The sequence below is a fragment of the Neomonachus schauinslandi genome, chromosome 10, assembly GCF_002201575.2.
Source record: "Neomonachus schauinslandi chromosome 10, ASM220157v2, whole genome shotgun sequence".
Lineage (NCBI taxonomy): Eukaryota > Metazoa > Chordata > Mammalia > Carnivora > Phocidae > Neomonachus > Neomonachus schauinslandi.
In genome coordinates, this window is record NC_058412.1 from 138013548 (window position 1) to 138036293 (window position 22746).

The 22746-nt window shown below is 56.0% G+C and overlaps 2 protein-coding genes across 10 annotated transcripts; both read left to right on the top strand.

Moving 5' to 3' along the window:
* Positions 1 to 273: 273 nt before the first annotated feature.
* ABHD16B (abhydrolase domain containing 16B) lies at positions 274 to 1686 on the top strand. Its single transcript, XM_021677760.1, has one exon. The coding sequence runs from the start codon at positions 274 to 276 to the stop codon at positions 1684 to 1686; it is 1413 nt and encodes a 470-aa protein (XP_021533435.1).
* Positions 1687 to 3589: 1903 nt separating this feature from the next.
* Positions 3590 to 22417, top strand: TPD52L2 (TPD52 like 2). Of its 9 annotated transcripts, XM_044918671.1 has the most exons (9): positions 3590 to 3742; positions 6865 to 7010; positions 8707 to 8855; positions 9806 to 9865; positions 14728 to 14829; positions 17936 to 17962; positions 19126 to 19167; positions 20236 to 20284; positions 20860 to 22417. In XM_044918671.1, the coding sequence occupies exons 1-9, from the start codon at positions 3724 to 3726 to the stop codon at positions 20953 to 20955; spliced, it is 690 nt and encodes a 229-aa protein (XP_044774606.1). In that variant the 5' UTR covers positions 3590 to 3723; the 3' UTR covers positions 20956 to 22417. The 9 variants fall into 9 exon arrangements, with proteins under 9 accessions (XP_044774606.1, XP_044774607.1, XP_044774609.1 ...); XM_044918672.1 differs by lacking the exon at positions 17936 to 17962; XM_044918674.1 differs by lacking the exon at positions 9806 to 9865.
* The last annotated feature ends 329 nt before the right edge of the window (positions 22418 to 22746 follow it).

A 22746-nucleotide genomic window follows, 5' to 3' on the forward strand; every position in this document is an offset into this window, starting at 1 on the left:
CCACCACAGGGTGTGGCCTCTTTCCCCAGCAACAATGACTCACAAAGCCAGCCCGTGCCGGGCACATGCCGCCTCCTCCGGACCCTGGAAGGCCCAGGTCACAAAGGCCATTAGGGCCAAGCCCTGAAGAGGCATGTCCCAAGACAGCTCTGCGCAGCGCTCACCCCTGCAGGCGTCCGCGGGGCCGGGCCTGGGCCTGGGCCACCCGCCGCCACCCCCGCCTGGCGACTGGGCGTTGCAGCTCACGCGGAGCGGCCCGTAGCCTCGACGCCCATGTGTGTCGTCTGCTTCGTGAAGGCGCTGGTGCACGTGTTCAAGATCTACCTGACCGCCAACTACACCTACAACTTCCGCGGCTGGCCCGTGGACTTCCGCTGGGATGAGGTGCGCGCCGCCGGCGGGGGTGGCAGCCGTCACCGCGCGCTGACGTGCGCGGCGGCCGCGGCGGGCGTGTGGCTGCTGCGGGGCGCGGCGCTGGGCGGGGACGCGCCGGGGCGACCGCAGCGCGGGGCGCGCAGCCAGGCGCAGTGCCTCCTGCAGCAGATCCGCGAGCTGCCGGGCCAGCTCGCCAGCTACGCCCTGGCCCACTCGCTGGGCCGCTGGCTCGTGTACCCCGGCTCCATGTGCCTGATGACTCGCGCGCTACTGCCGCTGCTGCAGCAGGGCCAGGAGCGCCTGGTGGAGCGCTACCGCGGCCGGCGCGCCAAGCTGGTGGCCTGTGACGGCAATGAGATCGACACCATGTTCATGGACCGCCGCCAGCACCCAGGCAGCCAAGGCCGAGGCCTGCGCCTTGTCATCTGCTGCGAAGGCAACGCCGGCTTCTATGAGATGGGCTGCCTGTCGGCGCCACTGGAGGCTGGCTACTCGGTGCTGGGCTGGAACCACCCGGGCTTCGGGGGCAGCACGGGCGCGCCGTTCCCGCAGCATGACGCCAACGCGGTGGACGTGGTGGTCAAGTACGCGCTGCACCGCCTTCGCTTCCCGCCCGCGCACGTGGTGGTCTATGGCTGGTCCGTCGGGGGCTTCACGGCCACCTGGGCCACCATGACACACCCGGAGCTGGGTGCGCTGGTGCTCGACGCCACCTTCGACGACCTCGTGCCGCTGGCCCTGAAGGTCATGCCCCACAGCTGGAAGGGACTCGTGGTGCGCACCGTGCGCGAGCACTTCAACCTCAATGTGGCCGAGCAGCTGTGCCGCTACCCAGGCCCCGTGCTGCTGCTGCGGCGCACGCAGGACGACGTGGTCAGCGCCTCGGGCCACCTGCGCCCCCTGCCGTCCGGCGACGTGGAGGGCAACCGCGGCAACGAGCTGCTCCTGCGTCTGCTGCAGCACCGCTACCCGGTCGTCATGGCGCGGGAAGGCCTCGCCGTCGTGACGCGCTGGCTGCGCGCGGGCAGCCTGGCGCAGGAGGCCGCCTTCTACGCGCGCTACCGCGTGGACGACCAGTGGTGCCTGGGGCTGCTGCGCTCCTACGGCGCGCGCCTTGAGGACGAGCGGGAGGATGAGGAGGCCTGGGGGCCCCATGGGCTCGCCTTCCCCTGGCTGGTGGGCCGGGGCCTGAGCCCGCGGCGGCGCCGGCAGCTCGCGCTGTTCCTGGCGCGCAAACACCTCAAGAATGTGGAGGCGACTCACTGCAGTCCGCTGGAACCAGAGGACTTCCAGTTGCCCTGGAGGCTGTAGTTCTTGTCCCTGCAGCTGCTGGCAAGCGTGCGGGTGCATTTGCGCACCTTCAGGGCCTCAGGTCCTTACCCTCCCCACACCCCTGAAACCAGTAACGCTGGCCCTGCCTGGGGATCCCGACCTGGTGTCTGAGGGGGGGGTCAGACAGAGCATAGGGAACCTGTCCTCGCTCTCTCTCCCTCACGGGCGTTTCCCCCTCCCTTCCTCAAGTGTTTCTCCCTCAAACACTTGTAGATTCCAGTCTGCTCCTAAAGAGAATGTAGACCCAGTTTATGGCGACACTGTGTGATGGGTGCTTTGATCACCTCAAAAGGATGGTGGGAACACGGGCTGTGGGACCCCAGGAGGGGCCCTTAACCTGGCCTCGGGTACAGGATGGCTCTGGGTTTGGACAAGTCACCCCTAGCTGTGAAAGAACACTAGCCCTGGAAGATTATCAAGCAGGTCTTAGCAGCTAGACCAGACCAGGAGAGTGTGATGCTGGGCTCTTTAGGGTCCCCTCCCCACCTCCACCTTCCTGGCTTCTACAGGAAGGGACAACAGACTCAGAGTAACAGGTACTCACAGTGGCATGTCCGTGAGGGCTACAGACACACCCGCACGGACCATTCACTTGCTTGGCATCCCCTTGAGCCAGGTCTGGGCTGGGCATTGTTCCTGGCTGAAGGGTGTAATACAGAATGAAAGACAAGCCCTCTGCTCACCACCATCTGTAATGCAGTCGCTACTCTACCATCTGCCATGAACTGCATGAAGTGGGGACTAGGGCTAGCCAGGGTGGGCTGATCAGGAAACCGCAAAACTCAAAGAAGCCAAGTGGGGCAGACATTTAATTGACAGCACCAGAGCAAGACATGGCCACGATGCACCTAGGCCAGTGCCAGCCAGAGTAGGTAGGTACCTAAGGTGACCTTAGGTGCCAGGAAGACACCTGCGGCGAGGAGGAGCTATCCAGGTTCAGGAAGGGGCTTCCATGCGGAGGGATCAGTACATGCAGCGTCGCTTGGCTGGAAAGGGGGAGTGCAGTCCTGAAGGGTTTGAATGCCATTTAGGGATTTGCTTCCAGTGGCAATTAGGAGCCAAAGAAGGGAAGTTTGGGGACTTGTTTTAGCGAAACCGGGTTGTCTAGTGGTTACACACCTCTCCTTTGAGAAGTCCGGCAAACTTGTTCCAGCGTTTGCTGGAAGTCCCTCAACTAGCTGAGTGGTCTCGGACAAATTACTCTAACCTCAGTCTCCTCATCTGTAAAGTGGGGAGGGCTCCACCTGGCTTCCCGGGTTGTGTGAAAAGGAAATGAAAGAACACCGAGGTGCTCACGGCGCAGGAGCACGAAGGCTGCCCTGCAGGAGAGACGCCTCCAGCCAAGTCAGGGCAGCGGCGCCTGCAGGGCAAGAGGACGAATCGCGGACACGCCTTTTTCTGCGTTACCCCATACAATAAAAAAAAAAAAATCCCTATAAAGAGGAAGGACTTAAAAAAAAAAAAAACCGAAGGGAGAAGCTAATCCCAAAGTCAGGGGGTCGGGTCTCAAACGGATCTCAAGCGGTCTGTGCGGTGCGTTAGCCATGACACTCCTAGGCAGCGGCAAACACCCTCTACGTCTCCAAAAGGGCCAACCCTAGGCTTCCCTAGCGCCATGTTGGACGATCGTCCCACTTCCCACCCTCCCCGTGCGCCTTCGGACCTTTCTACTTGTGTGTCTCGCTGGTGGAGCCGACGTGGGAGGGATTCGCTTAGAACCCGACCTCCCTTTCCGGCTGCGTCCGCAGCCTCGGCCAATCAGACCGGAGCGGGTAATAGGGACGGGGCCGAACAGCGCCCTCATTGGACACCGTTGGTGGGGGCGGGACGAAGGCGGAGCACGCGCCAAAGCGGAAGTGAGCCGTCGCATCGCTGATTACGTAATGCCGCGGTGGCTGAGGCGGTTCCGCTGGCCGGTGTGTACGCGGCGGGCGAGTCCAGGTGCGGCCCGCTCGGCTTCTCCGGCGCCCCAGACCCCGGCCGCGACCCCCGCTGCGGCCCGGCCGCCGCCCGAACATGGACTCCGCCGGCCAAGGTACCCGCGGGCCCGGCGCCTCCGCCCCTCCCTGGCGGCGCGTCTCGGACGCTCGATCCCCTCCGCCTCAGTCCGCCGCGTGGCTCCTCTTCAGCTGCCCGGCGCCGGGCCTCGAAGCTTTCGATGGCCGTGGCGTGCGTCTTCCGCCCTCGGCTTGGGCCGCTCCGAGGACCGGTTCCCCGCAACCCTTCCCCTCGTTCCCAGAGTTTTGGGTTTCCTCCCTCGGGGCAGCTCGCGTCGTGCCCCGGCCCGGCGCTTGCCTAGTCGGCCGGCCTCCGTCCCTACGTAGGACCCTCGAGGACACGCCACCTGGACCTGGACCTGGACCTGGACCTGGGCAGACGTGTTGTGCGCCTCTCCCGGGGAGGGGAGGCGGGATGGAACCGTCTTCGCGTTCAGTGCAGCGCCCCTTGGGTGGCAACGCTGCTCGGAGCCCAGGCTACTTAGGGGTTGTCTCAAGGGGGGAAGGGTGCAGTGAGTTAGGGGCACAGCCAGCACACCAGGCCTGTTTCCAGGACACCCCTGACCGGTTTGAGATGGCTGCTGGGGGTGTGGAGGGGCCCAGATTAAAAGCTTGAGAAGGGGGGCGCCTGGGTGGCTCAGTCGTTAAGCGTCTGCCTTCGGCTCAGGTCATGATCCCAGGGTCCCGGGATCGAGTCCCACATCGGGCTCCCTGCTCCGCGGGAAGCCTGCTTCTCCCTCTCCCACTCCCCCCGCTTGTGTTCCTGTTCTCGCTGTCTCTCTCTGTCATATAAAATAAATAAAATCTTTAAAAAAAAAAAAAAAAAAAAAGCTTGAGAAGGGGATTCAAGTCGGACTTCCATTCTGGGGCCGTACGGAAGGGATGCCAGATTCCTGTGTTGACATAACTACCCTGGATGATTTTAGGGTTTTTCTTGCCGTTTGTTTAATTAATATGCTGATACAGGCCAAGATGCCTGGGTTCTGATACGTTTTGTAGGTTTTCCTACTTTGCAGTCTACTTGCAAAGTAGTTGAGCATCCAAAGCCCCTAGCTCTGTTAAGCTCAGGAGGCTTTTCACTGTTTGACTTGCATGTCTGATTTTGGTAAGCATCACAAGCACTGGATTCTGACTATAGGAATGATGGAAAGTACTTACTGAGCAGTTACCGTATGCCAGATACCACACCAAACCTGTTTCTCAAATGGCCTTTTTTTATTTTCAGAATAATCTCTTGAGATTGTTCCTCGTATTTTCTGCATGAAGACGATTATACAGTTCTGGAGAGCTGGGACTCACCCAGGAGGGACTCTAACCCCCAAGTTTCGCCTCCAGCGCCAGCCCCACCCTCACTGTGTAGGTCTTTTGGTGACAGGGCTGTGCTGAGGTCATACCACACAGAATGACTGTGTTTCGCCTCGGCATGTTTGCTAAGTGCCCAGTCTATTTGGGGGTGATTCCTGTGGGGTCCACCTTTAGCTGTATAGGCAGAATGTCCAAGGGCCTTCATTTTTTTTTTTTTAATAGAAGAGAAAGATTGTGGCGATTTTAAGGCATTTAGCGAATTTGAGCGGGTTCAACATAGCAGATACAAATGATGAAGTAGAGTCATGTAGGCTGATCTCCGTTGATTAAGATGCAGACGCGCTTCATGTGGTGAACGTGTATTGAGCACCAGGGACGTGCTAACCTCCAGCTGTGTGGGGCATGTGAAGGGAATAAGCTAAATAGAGCATCTTTGGTTTTAAGTGCAGTCTAAATTTAGCAGATTCTAGGATTTCTACAGTAGAGAAACATCTGCAACAAGACACTTTTACTTCTTTCCAACCTTTGTGACTTTATTTCTTAAAAAGTTCATTTACTGGGCACCTGGGTGGCTCAGTCATTAAGCGTCTGCCTTCGGCTCGGGTCATGATCCCAGGGTCCTGGGGGGTCGAGCCCCGCATCGGGCTCCCTGCTCCGCGGGAAGCCTGCTTCTCCCTCTGCTTGTGTTTCCTCTCTTGCTGTGTCTCTCTTTGTCAAAACAAATAAGGGGCGCCTGGGTGGCTCAGTTGGTTAAGCGACTGCCTTCAGCTCGGGTCATGATCCCAGGGTCCTGGGATCGAGTCCCACATCGGGCTCCCTGCTCTGCGGGAAGCCTGCTTCTCCCTCTGCCACTCCCCCTGCTTGTGTTCCCTCTCTCGCTGTGTCTCTCTCTGTCAAATAAATAAATAAAATCTTTAAAAAAAAAAACAAAAAAACAAATAAAATCTTAAAAAAATAACAAAAAGTTCATTTACTTATTTAAGTAATCTCTACACATGGGGCTTGAACTCACCACCCCGAGATCAAGAGCCGCATGCTCCTCCGACTGAGCCAGTGAGGCGCCCCCTATGTCTTTACTTTTAAATGTGCTAGACACCATGCAAAGCCAATTTTCCTGGCATGTGCTGATTGTGTAGTACTGCAGGACAGCCATGGGTTTGGAGTTGGGAAGAAGTAAAGCAGACCCATGTTTTCTTGTGTGGGATCTTGTCGACTTTTAGTGCAGACAGGAAGATGCTTTTAATTCAAAGAAAATAGTGACCGTAGGGCTTGGAACCTGATCTGGGTGTCGCGGAGGTGTGGAAGCAGTGTTCTCTCTGCGCCTCACTGCCTGTTGCTGTGGAATGAGGGTCGAGCAGAGACTGCAGGGCATTTTGTTTTGTTGACCCCCTGCTGGGGCTGCATGACCAGCACATGCTCCTTGTGTGTAGTTTAGCATGTGCTTTGCGGGTAGGTTGGTTGAAAGTGGCGCTTGTTGTGTTTACAGCTTTATTAAGTTTCTCTGCTCTAAAAACTGGAAGATCTGTTAGGTCTAACTGCTTTATTTGTAGCAAAGGTTCCTATCTCAGGAGCATGCACTCTCATGGGAGAAGCAGAGTTAGGGTCTGGCTGCCTTGTGCCAGCCTTTCTCATGCCCTGAAGTAGCACCTTGGGTAGCCTGAGATGCCCTTGGCCTGATAGCCAAACCATCCCTGCAGAACCTGTCAGAGAAGGGGTGTTGGTTCTCTCCACAGTTGCCCCCAACACCCATGACCTGTCCTCTTACCCTTGCTTTTTTCCTTGATGGAGACCTCTTCCCTGTCTACTTCTCTGTAACTTCTTATTGACGCTTTCCGACCTTATTTGTCTCTGGCAGATATCAACCTGAATTCTCCTAACAAAGGTCTGCTGTCCGACTCCCTGACAGATGTCCCTGTCGACACAGCGTTGGCTGCCCAGACTCCTGCTGTTGAGGGTCTGACCGAGGCTGAGGAGGAGGAGCTTAAGGCTGAGCTTGCAAAGGTGCTGTGTCTTGGCTGTCTGTCTTGGGACCATGAGTTCAGGCCCCCTCATTAGCCTGAGGGGGCCAGAGTGCTAGCTGTGCTCTGCGGAAATTGCCATGGGAGGTTATTCCTAGAGTCCCACAGAAACTGCTCTTCGTGGCGGCTTTGTGTGTACTTGGCGCCTCGTTAAGTATTCCATGAGGAGAATGTCTACACGGGGACAGCTGCTCTGAGCACACCATCTACTGGGAGTGTCTTTGTTGATATTAACACTTGACAGTTTCCAGATTCCACAAACTCTCTGTTTCTGGATCGTCACTTTTCTTTTAAAAATACTTCTTTTGTAAAAAGTGCTTCATGTGATTTTTTTTTTTAAAGTGAGTCCTTTAAGAGGAAATGGTAATTAAAAGTCAGAATCTCCAAGTATAATTTTTATTCATAGCAGCTGCCAGGAATGTTTCTTTTTATTGTATGGTGCAGAATCAAATGGTAACTCACTTGGGATTCAAAATCTGGCGACATGAACTTGCTGGTAATCTGAGTGTACCATCCGGTCCGGCAGAGGCTGGTGCACTGCCTGTCACAGGCCTCTGCTCTGTCTCCAGAGATGAGCCCCGTGTTGATGCATCCTGAGTCTGAAAAAGAGCTAGCTCTGCAGATGAGCCTCAGCCCCACGACCAGGTTTCAGATCGTGGGGGAGTACGTACAGCTGTTTCTGAGTTGAGTGCAGGTTAGGGGGCCACAGCAGGCAAGCTTTGCACTAGGTCATTTCAGAGCTGAGCTGCAGAGTGGAGAAGTTCAGTGTCACTTAAAATTTTCAGTGTGCACTTCCCCCAAGACAGCTGGATTGCACACCCTCAAGCCCTGTCGATCGTCACACCATGGATGGAACGTTCCAGTCACTGGTCGTTACTGCAGAAGTAACTGGTAGCAGTCCGGCCTTAGATGATCCTATGTTTGTAAATTATTTCCTGTTTCAACTATTTTTTGATGGAAAACCTGGTGATATAAGGGCTCTGAGCTACTTTTTATTACCTTACCCCAAACCATCATTTTTTTAAGAGAAGGACTTTTTTTTTTGGTAGCTATTGACACAGGAGCTGAAAACAGACCTCTGGAGTCGTGAAGCTCTAGAGGATGTTTCTTTTTCAGGTTGCATCCTTTTTTTTAATTTTAGGGCCTGAGAAGGTCTTCAGGTCTTTATTGTCAGGATTCTTTCTGTTATCCGATTCAGACTACCTTAAGCACAAGGCTCGGGTAACTGCCTTTCCCGCAACCTCAGGAACATACATGTTGTCATAAGGGCTGTTGCTGTGCCACCCATCCGTCTGTCAGCTCCACTTCCTTCCAAGTGCAGGTGGGGCCTGGCTGCAGCACTTCCAGCCTCTGAGCCTGGAGGGAGAGGGGCTTGTCTCTCCTGACACCTGTGCCCAGTCCCAGGGGAGAGCTCGGACAGGCCTTGCTTGGTGATCCATGGGTGGGCACAGTGATTGGTAGCCCCACCGGGAGCCACTTGGCTTGGGGGGATGGGACAGTCCTCCTGAAGAAGTTGGATAAAAACAGAACAGTTGCTTGACATAGATGGACTCTGTTCCTCAGACAAGTTGTTTCTGTAAGCAGAAAGTCCAAGAACCCTCTCATTGCAGTGTGTGTGAGGATGTTGGTCACTTCCCGCAATAGTGGCAGCTAATCACATCGGCTGTGTCCTTTTACAGGTGGAAGAGGAAATTGTCACTCTGCGCCAGGTCCTGGCGGCCAAGGAGAGGCACTGTGCTGAGCTGAAGAGGAAGCTGGGCCTCTCTGCCTTGGAGGGCCTGAAGCAGAACCTGTCTAAGAGCTGGCATGACGTGCAGGTCTCTAACGCGTAGGTACCTGCCCTGCGGCACAGATGCCTCTGACAGTCGGAGGGTGTGCACCAGAGCGGTGCCCCTGCTGCGTCAACGGGAGGCTAAGTACTAGGGGACTCGGTATGCCTGCGTGCTGGCAGCCAGCCAGAGGCTCTGAGCCCTTGACCTAGCAGCTGGTATGTATCCAAGGAGCTCAGAGTCCATACATATTTTTTAAAGGCCGGTGGATACACTAGCTAGTTGTCGAAGCGGAAATTAACAAGAATGTATTTAGGGTCCAAATTTGAGAGAAAGCTCATTGGGTCCTTAATGAGACTGATTTTCCTGTGATCCCCATAGCTCACTGTCTGCTGAAGTGGACACAAGTCCTTCTCATGAGCATGATGTGGTCACAGCCCCAAGCCCTCTGACCCAGATGTGACTCAGCTCTCTGAACTTGGGAAGTGTAGCTACATGGCTCTTCTGAAATGTATCCTCCAGGGTTTGGGGGGCGGGGCGTGGGTTTGGGAAATGTTTCCCACTGTCTATGAAGCTGTGTCCCTGCAGGAAGATTGAGTCGCATTTCATCAAAGTCACCTACAAAAGCCCATTTCTCGGTCCCAGGGAATCCTAGGTTTTGAATCCCAAAGGGTGACTGACAGAGAAGTGTTTGGGGGCCATGGGCTGTGTGTGCCTTCCTTGCTCCTCACAGCAGTACTGTTCCCTGAGGGCCATCTTACATGGAGTGACCAGGCACTCCCTAAGCATGATAGGAAAAGGACTGGTCGGTTCTGCCATCGCCTCACCTGGCCTCAGCAAGGCCTGCCCAGCAGGTGTTGAGAGGAGGGGCAGACCCTGTTCTCAGGCAGGCTGGAGACCCACCATTCCTGCTATCCAGCCCTCCATGCTCCCTGGAATTTCACCTGTAGTCAAAACCTTAGTTGAAACAATTGTTCTAAATAATTTACCACAGACTTTCTGTTTTTAGCTATATGAAAACTTCTGAGAAACTTGGAGAGTGGAATGAGAAAGTGACCCAGTCAGACCTGTGAGTGCCTTTGCTCTCAGCACCTCCCTCCTCCTCCTCTTCCTCTCGACACTCCTTTTAGGGACAGGGAGGCTGTGTGCACTTGGCACAAACCTAGTTTTAGTGTTTGGGGCTATTCTATTTTTAATACAGTTTTTTTTTTTTCTTAAACACAAATGAGAGTGTAACTCTCATGAAATGGGTGCAGTCGCTGAAGGAAATTTCCTCGGCCACCAGACCACACTGAAAACCTCCGTCTGGCTGACATGGATGCGTCCCTTAGATGAGAGGCCTGGCTGGGCTTGGGCAGCATCTCTGGCCAGAAGGCGCCCCTCACCTTGCGAGTGGGCAGAGTGGCTGAGCACCATCTGGACTGATGCTGATGGTGATTTGGGGCTTTTTTTTGGTCTTCTCTGCCCTGCAGACCTAGCTCCAGCTGAGGGGGATTCTCAGAGCTCACTCCTACTTAGGGGTGGTTCTTGAGTGAGGGCTGCCACACAGGCCATGCTGGTGGGATCTTGAAGTTGCATTGGTCTGAGGGGCACAGAGCTGTCAGCCACACAGAATATTAGCAGAGTAGGAAACACACGGATAGGTTTTCATGTCCGTCAAGGCTGTAGTTCAGAATGAGTCCTGATGTTTTATTTGAGATCCTTACACAAGGTAATAGCATTTCTTTTATCTGTGCTGCGGTCTGATTATAATTCCTTTGAACTGGATGAGGTAACATTTTAAAATAGTGGTTTCTGGGAATCTTTTCCCTCTCTTGTTGAGGAGGAAGTGCTGTGGTGTCTCCAGAGAGCATGACCAACAGGCCTCTGTGTCTGACTGGAAGGAAGTGGTTGTGACCGAGCTCGTCTTCATGGCGCCTGGGACCCCAGGTCAGCTGGCTCTGTGCTCAGAGTCTTCGCAGCCTGGTGTCACCAGGGGAGCTGGGTGCCAGGGCGCTCTGGCGGGTCCCGCCGTTCATGTGGTTTGGTGTGACAGCTGTCCCCGCCACGGCCTGCTGTGCTGTGTCTTCGGGGCTGTAGCGGACGATGCCTTCACGGTGTTGCAGCTGTTCTGGAAGCTGAGACAGTCGCTGTCATCTGTGCAGTTTGGGCACCAGGCAGGCTCACGGTGTGGACTTAACCTAAGAAGAGTCTTAGGAGACTTTAGTGCTGTTTGTAAAACCAGGTGACATAAGGTTGCTGGGATATGGTTTCAAATAATTACGTGGCTCTGGGCGTGGAAGTGGCCGGTGGGATGGCCCTTCCCAAGCACCTCTCCAGGTGGCACCAATTCCCCTGAGGCCTCACCCCCAATTCCGTTGGTGGGAGAGTTGCCAAATTGAAGCCCCCAGAGCGTTTCTGCAGGGACAGCCCAGGGGGAGGATGACCCAGCTTGTGGTCGCTGCAGGAGGCTGCTGGCGGGGTGCGGCTGCCCTGAGGGCTCTCTCAACCAGCAAACACATCTGTGCACTGGCTTTCGTGAGGCCGTGCTGGGCGTAAGCAGCGTTCTCTTGGCTGCGAAGTGGTTGCCATTGGGTTCTGTCTATTACTAGACGGAGCTAAACTCATGCAGAGGGGGCACCAGGTAAACTCCGTGGCTACTGGTTGGTATGTTGAGTCCTTCAGTTGTACGTGACGGAAAGCACAGACGTGGATGGTGTCAGCCTTGTCCAGCTCCTCCTTCCTGGTGCAAGGGGGTGCCCGGTGGTGCAGGTTTGAGTCTTTGTAGTATTGCAGCTCAACAGCAAGAGGGCCTGGTGTGGGTCTCACTGGACTCTCACTGTGGTCGGGGAGCTGTAAACTTCCCTGGCTGTCCACACTGCGATCATGCCCACCCAGACTTGGAGGTGGGAGCAGCCCCCAAGGGAAGATCCTGGAGCAGGTACCTCCAGCAGATGCCCCACACTGACTATGATGGGAGGGAGCCTGGTATTTGTCAGGATTCTACACTTTTGTTTTCCTAAAAGGTAGTAGTAATTCTCAAAGGGGTACTGGCCAGGGTGGCTCAGCTTAGCGCTCTTGAGCACGTCTGGGCCCAAGTTACCTGCATACAGACTCTGACTCTGCCCCCAGCCCTGTCACTGCCTGAGCTTGGCCTCCCCGTCAGGGTCCCTGCACTGCATCTGCCCTGGTTTGGAGGTTCCCGTCTCTGAAGGAATCACTCATTTCCACACCCCAGAAATACTGAGGGTGGTGGAGTGTGGGAGATCACCTCTGTTTAGTCTCCAGCAGGGGTGCTGCCCTTCGCAATGGCCCATAGCAAGGGTCTCTCCTGTCTGTTGCCTAGTGGCTGGCTCCAATCTGAGTCACCTTCAGGATGCTGCTGCTTGTCACCGGCAATCCGTCGCACAGGCTCGTGGTGTCTCCAACTGCAGTTTCCCTGTGGGCACGGAGATTCTCTACGGACTTGCCCTTAAATCCTCTGTTTCACTTCAACAAACACGTTCACATGGACTTACGTACTCGTTATTTCACAAGAAACGGCTTGAAGACGTTTACCGAATTTGTTTCTGAAACTAAATAACACATGCCATCAGTTACCTCATACTTGGTGTTTTTTGTTTTTTTTTTAAGATTTTATTTATTCATTCGAGACACAGAGATACAGAGAGAGAGAGAGAGAGCACGAACAGGGGGAGAGGCAGAGGGAGAAGCAGGCTCCCCGCTGAGCCAGGACCTGGATGTGGGGCCCGATCCCAGGACCCTGAGATCATGACCCAAGCCGAAGGCAGATGCTTAACCATTTGAGCCACGCAGGCGCCCCTCATTATTTGGTGTTTTATAAATAACAGCCGTGGCTCCCAGTCTGTTTCTTTCAGATAACCTGTTGTAACTCACTTTGAAATGAAAGCAGTTCGCCAGCTGGGGGTGAGGGTGACGGGGCCCAAAGGGTTATCACAAGTTAGGGGTCCCAGAGAAGGTTCTAGAGCCTTTCCGTAGCAGGCTGTGTTGTGGGGGGGGTGCAGCATGTTTCCCCTTCCCTTTATTGTCACGGCTCTGCCGACCCCGAGACAGACTGTGTGGTGCAGGTGGAGGCTCCTGGCCAAGGCTCCGTCAGGCTGGAAGGTGTCTTGGAGGGCTACAGCTGAGGGTGTGGAAGCCCTCCCAGAAGGAGTGTGTGCGCTTTGGCTTCTGGTAGTGAGAACTGGCTGTGGTCGGCCCCTCTGCCGGGTGGCCTGTCTAGGTCCCAGCCGTGCAGCTCTCTGGGCCGCTGCTGCGTGCATGCTTGGATTTTGTTTTCATTCCTGTTCAGTTCTGTGATCATTTCTATTGTGGGGGAAGGGATTTCTGGGAGTCAGATTGTGCTAAAAGGGTTCAGAATTAGAGTTTTTTTAGTTACTTACTGCCTTCAGGAAATCCGGAGCAAATCTTATAGTAAAGATTTTATTTTAAAGTGTTTTAAAGATTTTATTTATTTATTTGAAAGAGAGAGAACAAGCAGTGGGAAGGGGCTGAGAGAGAGAAAGAGAGAAGCAGGCTCCCTGCCGAGCAGGGAGTGCGACGTGGGGCTCGATCCCAGGACCCTGAGATCATGACCTGAGCTGAAGGCACTCGCTTCACCGACTGAGCCACCCAGGCGCCCCTTGCAGTAAAGATTTTAGACTATTTTCTCTCCACTATCAGTACGTTCTGGGATTCATAGACCTTCCTGGAAACTAAGATAAACTCACTGCAACTCACTGTTCCAGCGACGTCAACATGTTTTCACACTCATTGGCTAGAAAGCACATGTTTTTGAGTCCCAAGCCCTGCTGGGCACTAGAGAAGCCTGAGGCCCCATGGTGCCATGGGAGTGCCTGCCAAGTAGAGGGAGGCCCTCCCAGGAGTGTGCAAGGCTGGGCCCCCCCCACAGGATGGGGTGGCGCGGGGTAGTCATGGCAGAACCCCACCTAGCATGGGCAGTCTACAGTGGTTGGGGGGGGCAGCAAGCACTCCCAGTGGGGCCTCCTGCAGACGGCACTGGGGGGCTGATGGGGGGGACTCAAAGGACCCAGTGGTGCTGTCTGACCTGCCCCCTGTGACCTGTGACCTGGTGACACCAACAAGGCGTCAGAAAGTGGTCACAGAGAGTAGGCTGGTGTCTCGAGAGCCAGGGCTGCCTGGTTGGCCAGAAATGAGCCCTTGGGTTCAGGCAGCTGTGTCTGTTGTTTATGGTGGCAGCTGGACAAGAGCTGACAGCGCCACGTATTCGCTCTCAAGGTGGGCCCAACGGTGTCTTTGCCATCTCTGGCCACTGCACGGACATTGAGGTCATGGCCACTGGTCCTCCCAGAAGACGAACCCGCGTGCGGGTGGATGGGGAGGAGGGCACGGAAAGGGTGGTCTCTGCTGTGATCCAAGGCTACCCTTTGCACTAAGAATGGTGGCCTGAGATGAGGGTCCCCCGGCTCAGAAAGGGTGTTGTAAGACAGCACGGGAGGCTGGGGGGCCTGGGGGTGCTCCCAGGAGTCTACAGGCTGCATGTCCACGCTGTTAAGCGCATCCCCCCCCCCGGGCGTGGTGGAGTTTTGACATGAGAAGTTTCCCAAATAAAGTAACAGAACAAGGGGATTTTTCTGCCTTCTATCCCAGACCCAGGGCCCTTGTGGGTCTGTCTTCACTGCGGGAGGCAGACACTTCATGTCCCAGGTAGTCAGTGTTGTGGTGAGGAAGCAAGGGAAGTGGGCACCTGAGTTTTAGATGAGGTGGAGTGAGGTCAGAAAACGGTTGTTGCGGAGCTGGGAGGTTGAGACCTGGCCATGCTGCTTCGGTCCCCTCCCTGGTGGCCAGGCACGTGCTCACTAAGGGTTCCTGTCTCCTCCTCTTGGGTACTCTCTGGGCACTTGGCGTCCTTGGCTTATGGGTGGTGGCTGTTCCTTCTATTGGGTTGGTTCAACTGGTGTTTCTTCTCAGCTACAAGAAGACTCAAGAAACTCTCTCTCAGGCGGGACAGAAGACGTCGGCTGCCCTGTCCACCATGGGCTCCGCCATTAGCAGAAAGCTCGGGGATATGAGGTGAGATGCTCTAGTTGCATGGGCCAGTCGGGTGAGGGTTTAGGGGTTTTAGAGCTGCTGGAGGCTCTGCAGGGGCCCAGGGCTCAGAGGCATACCCCTCGGGGGCCCCTTGGCACCCATAGATGTGGGCCCACCAGCCTGGACCAGTTGGTTCATGGTCCCTTGTCTGTGGGCTGCCTCTTTGCCATTTGTGTTTCTTGAGGGAGAGGGTCATTGTTTCTTTTGGGTAACTTCTAATGCTTGGGATCTGTAAAGGCGGGTGCTTCCCTCTGAAGTTCCACAGAGGGAAGATGGCCCCCGTTTGGGGGTCAATGTCAGGGTGGGGCGTCACTCTGGGCAGGCCGGCGGGTTGGGGCAGGGGGTAGGGGAAGCGTATTGTTTTCTTGGAATGTTTGCCTGGCCCCAATCTCAGAGAGTATGTGACTGTGTGCCAGGGGCCCCAACTGAGTGTTCTCCCCCAGAGCTGATGAAACCTTCATGGCCATCGGAGGTGCCTCTTGAGCAGGGTCTGGGGCCAGGGAGTGTGGAGGCAGCTTGGACACTTGCTGGGCCATACATGGCAGCACCCACCCACAGCCTTTCCTGCCCTGGGCTCCATGGCCACACCCGCCAGGTCTCCTTTGCTTCACAGCAGTGAGCCAAGGGGCTTGGACCCTGGAGCCTGAGGCCATGGTGTGAATCCTGGCTCAGCTGCCTCCTTGTTGTGCCCTTGGCAAGGCATCCCTCTCGGGATTATTAGGATGAAGCGTGCACTGCTGAACAGCAGTGTGGAGTGCACTTCGTTACCATTGCCAACATCCTGGCCGTTACTGCCCAGCCCTGCCCTGGCCCCTGACCCACACTCAGGACCAGTCCCCTCACTTTGGGATTTCAGAGAATGCCTCTCTGTGGCCCCCACCCCATGCTGAGGCTTCTGTCTTCTCACAGTTGAGAATCACACTGTGGTGATGCCTGTGGGCTTGGTGTGCTGAGTGTAGCGTTGGGGGTCCGTCCCGCTCTGTAGCCCCTCACCTCTTACCCTCGGGTGGGCTGCCTCCCTGCCTGCTTAGGTTAGGCATTTCCTCACCTCACAGCCTGGCAGTTGCCTTGTGGGGCCTCAAGGTGGGGGCTGTGCCCTGGCCACATAGCCAGGGGTGACGACACAGACCCTCTGCCCCTCGGCTTATGCCCAGGGCCGTGCTCACCTTTTGTTTGTTTGATGGAATTAGCTCCCCTCCAATTTTTATTTTGAAAAATTTCAAATTTTCAGCAAGGCTGAACAGTTGGTATGCGGTCTGTGTGTTTCCTCTGTGCTAAGGAGTTCGCATTCCCACAGTTGGGGGTCTGGTCCTGCTCCTGAGCAGCTGTGGCTGGGAGGTCCTCTGGTCCACAGTGGCTGGGATCCACTCGGCCCTACCAGCCGTGGCTCTGAGTGGACCGCACGGAGGGTGTGCACTGGTTCCTCCCGTAGGCTTCACGGTAGTCTGCTGATACTCGACTTGGTGGGTGTGTTCCTGTAACGAATCTCATTTGAAATTAGATGGGACGCCATCGCTGCCGCCCTCTGGGACACCTGCTTTGGCCCCCTGAGCCGTGCTGTGGTGAGCCCGGTGACAGACTAATCACGCCACCGGTGGCTGGAGCGCCACGGAGCAAGCCGTGTGTCGGGTTGTGCCCGTTCCTTCCTCGGAATGCTGGGCTGGGAACAGCATCTGAGGGAAGCGGCGACTGTCTGCGGTGCCTAAGTCACGCGCTCACAGGAGCGTCCTCTGTCACTTCGGGCGTTACTCTCCTCCACGTCCTCACTCGCGTTCGAGTGCGTGCAGTGTCGGCGCTGCTGGGAATGGCTGTGGTGGCGCTGTCCTGGGCCACTGTGGCTCCGTTCCGCGCCTGTCCCTTCGTTACCGCTCCCGGCTCCAGGAGGTGGCGTGTCGCCTCCGGTCACGTGCCCGGCCTCCCTGGGCCTGCCGCGTGTCGCATCGGCACCGTGCTTCACACACGTGGGCCAGCCGGCAGGAGGAGCCGGGTCCCGTTCCAGGTGCGCAGAGGGACTGTCCCGTTTGCTGCCGTGCGTCACCTTGGGGCTCTCTGGTTTTATTCTGCTGTTTTCAGGGGCACGGTGAAGTCTGACACCTCCGGGTCCTCAACGGGTCCGCCATTGCCTCACCACGTGGTCTCAGGTGGTTTCTGAGGCACGGCCTGTTAACCCCCCCAGTTTGGAGCTGAGGTTCAGAATCTACCACTTCTTGAGAATGAAAACGAGGTCCAGGGAAATTTATATATATTTAGACGTCTGCCGCACGTCAGTGTCCTCGATGGGCCTGTCCAGGAGCAGCCCTGGCCTGAGAGGCTTTTTGCGTGCCCTGGGGTACGAGGCGGCAGGCAGGGGGAGGGCATTGGATTTGGGTTCAAGCAGGGATGGGTCTCTGTCTAGCTTGGTGACTTGTGACAAGGCACCTGCCTTCCCTAATCCTCAGACTCCTCCTCCTTCCACCTGGAGATGGCAGGGCCTGCTGCCCACCCACATGGCCGTGTTGCTTCTGAGATGACCTCCGTGTTGGGGCTAAGAGGTGGTAGGCCTGGCTGTGTCGTGGAGGACATGGCTGTGTTGCCCTTGGACACACGTGTTTCTAGGTTGGAATCTGTCAGCTGTACTGATGGAGCCGGAGTGCAAGGCGCTCGGCCCTGGGGGTGTCCCAAGGCCTGTTGCAGCGTATGTGTGTGCTCTGGTCCGGCTGAGGCCCTGTGGAGAATGCAGGCCGGTCTGTTGACGCAGAGCGTGTCGGCTGAGCCTGGCTGACCTGGGTTCTGGGCACACACGGACCCTGAGGGTGGTGGAGCCTGCCTCAGCACACCTCACACCTCTGCACTGCACCTCTCTCTGTGGCTTCTTCCTTCTAACTCCAGGCAGGGTCATGGACATGCAGGTGCCTCGTCTGTGACCCAGGTGGGGTCGTGGAGGGGCCGGTCATGTGCCTCTCACAGAGTCGGGCCTTGGGGAGAGTGGAGACGGGGTGCATGTCCTGCTCTCCCTGGTGGTGTGAGGAGTGGGGGTGGTCATGGGGGTCCCTGCGTGGCCTCCCTTCCCTAACACTACGTTTCTTCTCCTCCTGCTGCCACCTCTCAGGGCTCGTCCGTTCTCACACTCCTTTAGGTAAGACTGCTGCTGGACGTACCTGTGGAAGGCTCTTCTTTTGATGCAGGGCAGGGTGGTGCCTGGCTGGCCTGTGGAGGCTGCACTGGGAGAAGTGGTGAGGGCGCCACGGCCCATTGCTCACATAGCCAGGCCCGCCAGGTGTTGCGGCCTGCTCGAGAGCTCATGGCGCTCCTCGGGCTGTGACCGTGTGGCTCATCGCCAGCCTCCAGCCCAGCCTCACGGAGCTTGTCCTGCAGCCCCCACCTGCGTGTATTCCTGAGAAGAGACCTGTTCGTGTGGGAGGGTCATGCTGGCTCTCTCGCTGTTGTGATCTGTGCCTCTTCCTCCAAAACGCTGGCTCCTCTCCTGTTTTCTCCTCCGCCTGAGAAGCAGTCTTGTCTCTGTGAGTCCAGATGGTCTCGTCTGTCTTGTGAGAGCAGCCAGCAGCACTGGGACCCCTCGGGCATCCTCCTGAGTGGTCCTCACTCCGTGCTGATTCAGTCATGCTTTTCTAGCCTGACACCAGCTGCTCTGTCACACACTCTTCTAGCTTGCAGGCCTGGAACCCAAACCCAGAACAACGTGTGATTGGAAATATTTTTACTTACTTGACCCGGTGGTTTCTCTTTTGCCAAAAAGTGACTTCATTTGCCGTGAAGTCAAGTAAGGACATTTGACAGTTATTTGTTTTTTTTAAGATTTTATTTATTTATTTGAGAGAGAGAATGAGAGAGAGCACATGAGAGGGGGGCGGGTCAGAGGGCGAAGCAGGCTCCCCGCCGAGCAGGGAGCCCGATGCGGGACTCGATCCTGGGACTCCAGGATCGTGACCTGAGCCGAAGGCAGCCGCCTAACCGACTGAGCCACCCAGGCGCCCCTTGACAGTTATTTGTACCAGAAGTATTTTTTAAAGCCCCAGGCCTAGGTCGTCTTAGTTCCCTATTTTAAAGCTCTCCCTCGGCAATCTCCCATTTCTGGGGCAGCTTTGGAGGCCGGGGAGAGGAGCCTGGGGTCGAGTTTTCCTCCTGGTGCTGGGGGCCCTTCCGTGTGTGGTGGCCAGAGCCCACCTGCCCTGCAGAGTCGGGTTTCTGTGTGGACGAGCTGATGGGCGTGGTAAATGCCAGGCTCGTCCCTGTGTTAACTTCTGCTTCCTTCTCTGCTTCTACCATGCTTCCGAGCAGCAGCTCTTCAATCCGCCACTCGATAAGTATGCCAGCCATGAGGTAATGTGCACTCGTGCCCCCGGGCTCTCAGACCGGGGTGGGCGCCGGGTGGGAGTGGGTGGCTCCTGCTGGTCAGCCTCCCACTTCCCACATCCCTGAGCCTAAGATCATCTTTCCCGGCAGCCTCCTGTGGGCCAGGGGTTGGAAAGATCCCTTCTAGGCCAAAGAGCTAGTGGGGGTGGGGCTCAGAGGTACCATTTTACCAAATGGGCTCCCCTCTGGAAGCTTCCAGGGCCTCCCATGGGGTTGGGCCAGGGAGGGGCGGAGAGGTTCATACACTTACGCGCGGCACCCAGGAGGCTTAGGGAAGCTTCATCTGTACCTGGAGGGAGTCCTGGTCTCCCCAGAACACCCAGAGCCGTGGCCTGTTTTTGCAGCTTCCCACGGGTGTGTTCTCCACGGTGGTGCAGCAGCAGAGCCCCTGTCCTTGTTCCAGGAGAATCTGCCGCAGCTGCCACAGCCCACAGCACGTCTGGGGGTCCTTGACCGGCTGCCTCTAGAGGCCCGAGGGCCGGGAGGAGCCGAGCCAGTGAGGCAGGAGCTGGTTGTGGAAAGGGTGCAGGGTGGGGCTGGGCTGCCCTGCTTTCTCCTCCTCTGCCGTCTCCTCGCTCCCTTGTCCCAGAATTGTCCTTGGTTTTCCTTTGCTGGACTTCTGTGAGAGATTTGTGTCAGGAACACCTGGGACTGTTCATGACCTCAGTGTGTGTGTATTTAGGGTACAACAGATGTGTGTCCCACGTCCCACCCGCCGCCCAGGCGAGTGGTCTGCAGTTTGCCCTTGTGAAGTCTTGGGTTTCACCCACTGGCAGCGTGTAGGTTGTCTGTTCTTGCAGTTGGCAGGTGCGGCTGCCCTGTTCTGACCTGGAGGCCTCCAGAATGACCTTGCTGGGACCGTCTTCAGGGGGCGTGCTCCCTCTCCTTCTTGGCTTGTCCCATATTTACAGGGAGGTCTCAGGACTCTGTCAGGGATCTTTCTGGAGGTTGACCCTAACCCTGAGGCCCTTCAGATTGAGGAGGGCAGCACAACCGTTTGCTCCCTGCACTGACCTCTCCTCTCTCTCTTTAAAGGAATTCTGCGACCTTCAAGTCGTTTGAAGACCGAGTTGGGACCATAAAGGTAACGGTCTCTGGACCATTCACTTGTCTTGTTGGGGTGGGGCATGATGTGTCCTTTACGTAAACTTACTTAGTCATCGTAGATGCGCGTGCAGTGACAGGAACTAATGCGGAGGGTCCTTGTACCTTTTACACAGTTTCCCCAGTGATCACGTTTTGCAGTAGGACAGCCAGGATAGGACATTGATACGGTCAAGGTGGAGTGCGGTTTCATCCCCACAACGGTCCTTCCTGGTGCCCACCTTCCTCCAGCCCTACCCCCACCATCACTCATCTGTTCTCCGTTTCAATGACTTGTCATTGCAAGAATGTCCTAGGATTGGAACCGTGTAGCGTGGAGCCTTGGAAGATTTGCTCTTACACTGCGTAAATCCCTGGAGATACTGCCAGCCAGCCTGTTGCCTGTGTTGGTGATTTGTTCTCTTTATTGCTGATCGGTGTTGACGTGGCATAGACTCCATAGAGAGCTGGACAGCGGGGGTTCCCGGCACAGGCCTAGGACCTGCCAGCATTGTGTGCTCTGTCTCAGGTTTTACTGTCTTTTTTTCTCGTTTTTTTTTTTCCCCCCATCTGTAGTCTAAGGTTGTAGGTGACAGAGAGAATGGCAGTGAGAACCTTCCCTCCCCAACCGGGAGTGGTGCCAAGCCCCTGCCCGATCACACGCCTTTCTAAGCCCGCCGCAGCTTTGCCCGGCTACGGAACAAGTGCAAGCACGTCCTCATCGGCTCGACTGTGACTCTGCAGCGCCGCGGCCCGCCAGGCCGCGGGCGGGCGCATGGAGCCGGCTTTGAGGATAGTCGTGCCACTCACATGTAGCCGTGGCCGCTGTGTTCGCATGAGCTTCACAGAACACGGTCTTACACGCAGACGCTTTACACTGAAGTTGTAAACTGTCCTCCCTGGGGTGCGGGGAGTGGACAGGACAGTGGGCCCTTTGGCAGTCTTGTTAGCTCATGAGAACGTGGAAGGAACGGAGAGTGATAAGCATAAAATAAATGGTATTTCCTCAACCTCTCCTTTTGTAAGTTAGAGGAGGAATCTGCGGAAGGAAGATTCGTCCAGAAAGCCCTACCGGATCTTCAGTTTTTATTTCAAATGCTAAATGAGAAAACTGTCCATTTTCTGAAACCCTCCAGAAAAGAAACTGGTTATCAGCAGCCGCCTAATTGTTACACTAACGATCTAGCTTTAACAAAAGCAAATTCTTTATTTTTTAAATGCAGTGAATTTTTCAAAAATTAAAGCTAAGCAGAGCAGCTTTAGCCTCAGTTAGAAAACATTATTTCTTTGGACTCAAGCTGAAATACAAGCCTTACATCACCTTATGCTTTATTTGTTTATGATGTTTTTATATATAAAAATAAGGGTTCTTTAGTGGGTTTTGAGCACCATGTAGACTCCTGCATCTAGCCCAAAGGGCAGCATGCCTGGACCGTTGGTGTGTTTTATTTCACTGATGCACATCGTCCCAGTGTATGAAGCTTGCCTCTTTCTCCTCTCACGGACCGGGGCAGCTCCTGCTGGTCAGAGGGCTCCTGGGCCTCTGGGGGTGGGGGCAGGGGGCCAGGAGAAAGAAAAGCCGGCACCCTCCACGGATGGCTGATGCATGACTGGCCCTCGGCTCCAGCCTGCCCATTTGCTGCACGCTGGGGACGAGTGAGAAGCAGGTGGCCCTGCATGGGGTCGGCTGGAACTCTGCTGTCGCCTCTTCTCAGGAGCTGCAAAGATCTTATTCCCGTTGTGAAGCTGCCACACCCCAGCAGCCTTGCAGTCAGGGCCCCACGCGTGGGGTGTGTCTGGAGGGGCAGCTTTCCGTGCCTTACTGGCTCCCAGCAGGCAGAGACCGCTCCTGCACACGCACCTGTGCACTCCCGGGTGGGGGGGCATGCACTCAAAGTCCACTCCGGTAAGCTGAGTGTCTGCTCGTCCCTTCAGACGCCCTGGGTGGACTGCGGTCACCCCTGCTGACGCCATGGGAAGAACAGCATTTGGTCTTTTTTCTTCAGGGTTAGAATCACGGATGGGGTGTGGTGAGAAAGCAGGATGCAACTGTAGTAACTGATTTATCTTGTCCGAAAAGTGGATAATGGGAAATTTGTCAATAAAGCATTCCTTTGGGGAAGAACCCATGTGAGCTTGTGTGGTACGCCTCACTTCATTCGTGAAGGTCAGGAAAGAGTGGCAGGTAAACCCACCGAGATCCTGTGCCTTGGGCCCACAGCTGGGGGAGAGGGAGGGGCGGGCGGGGCGCCGGTAAAGCTCACGTGCAAATCCCAAATCTTCAGTCCCGTGAATGAAAACAGCGTGCCGCGAGAGAGTGTTGTGGTGACAAATCTGGGGGGTGTCTGAGGAAGGGGAATATGGAGGGTGAGAAGGAGCTAGCCTGCAAGCAGGGTCAGGGCTAAGCAGCTAGAGGCCTGTAAGCCAGGCACTAGAGAGGCTGGTTGGCAGATTTGCCGCATT

Coding starts and splice junctions, on each gene's coding strand:
- ABHD16B (XM_021677760.1), top strand. CDS start 274: ATGTGTGTCGTCTGCTTCGTGAAGGCGCTGGTGCACGTGTTCAAGATC.
- TPD52L2 (XM_044918671.1), top strand. Junction 17,963..19,125: donor CCGTTCTCACACTCCTTTAG/GTAAGACTGCTG, acceptor GCTTCCGAGCAG/CAGCTCTTCAATCCGCCACT. Junction 20,285..20,859: donor ACCGAGTTGGGACCATAAAG/GTAACGGTCTCT, acceptor CCCCATCTGTAG/TCTAAGGTTGTAGGTGACAG.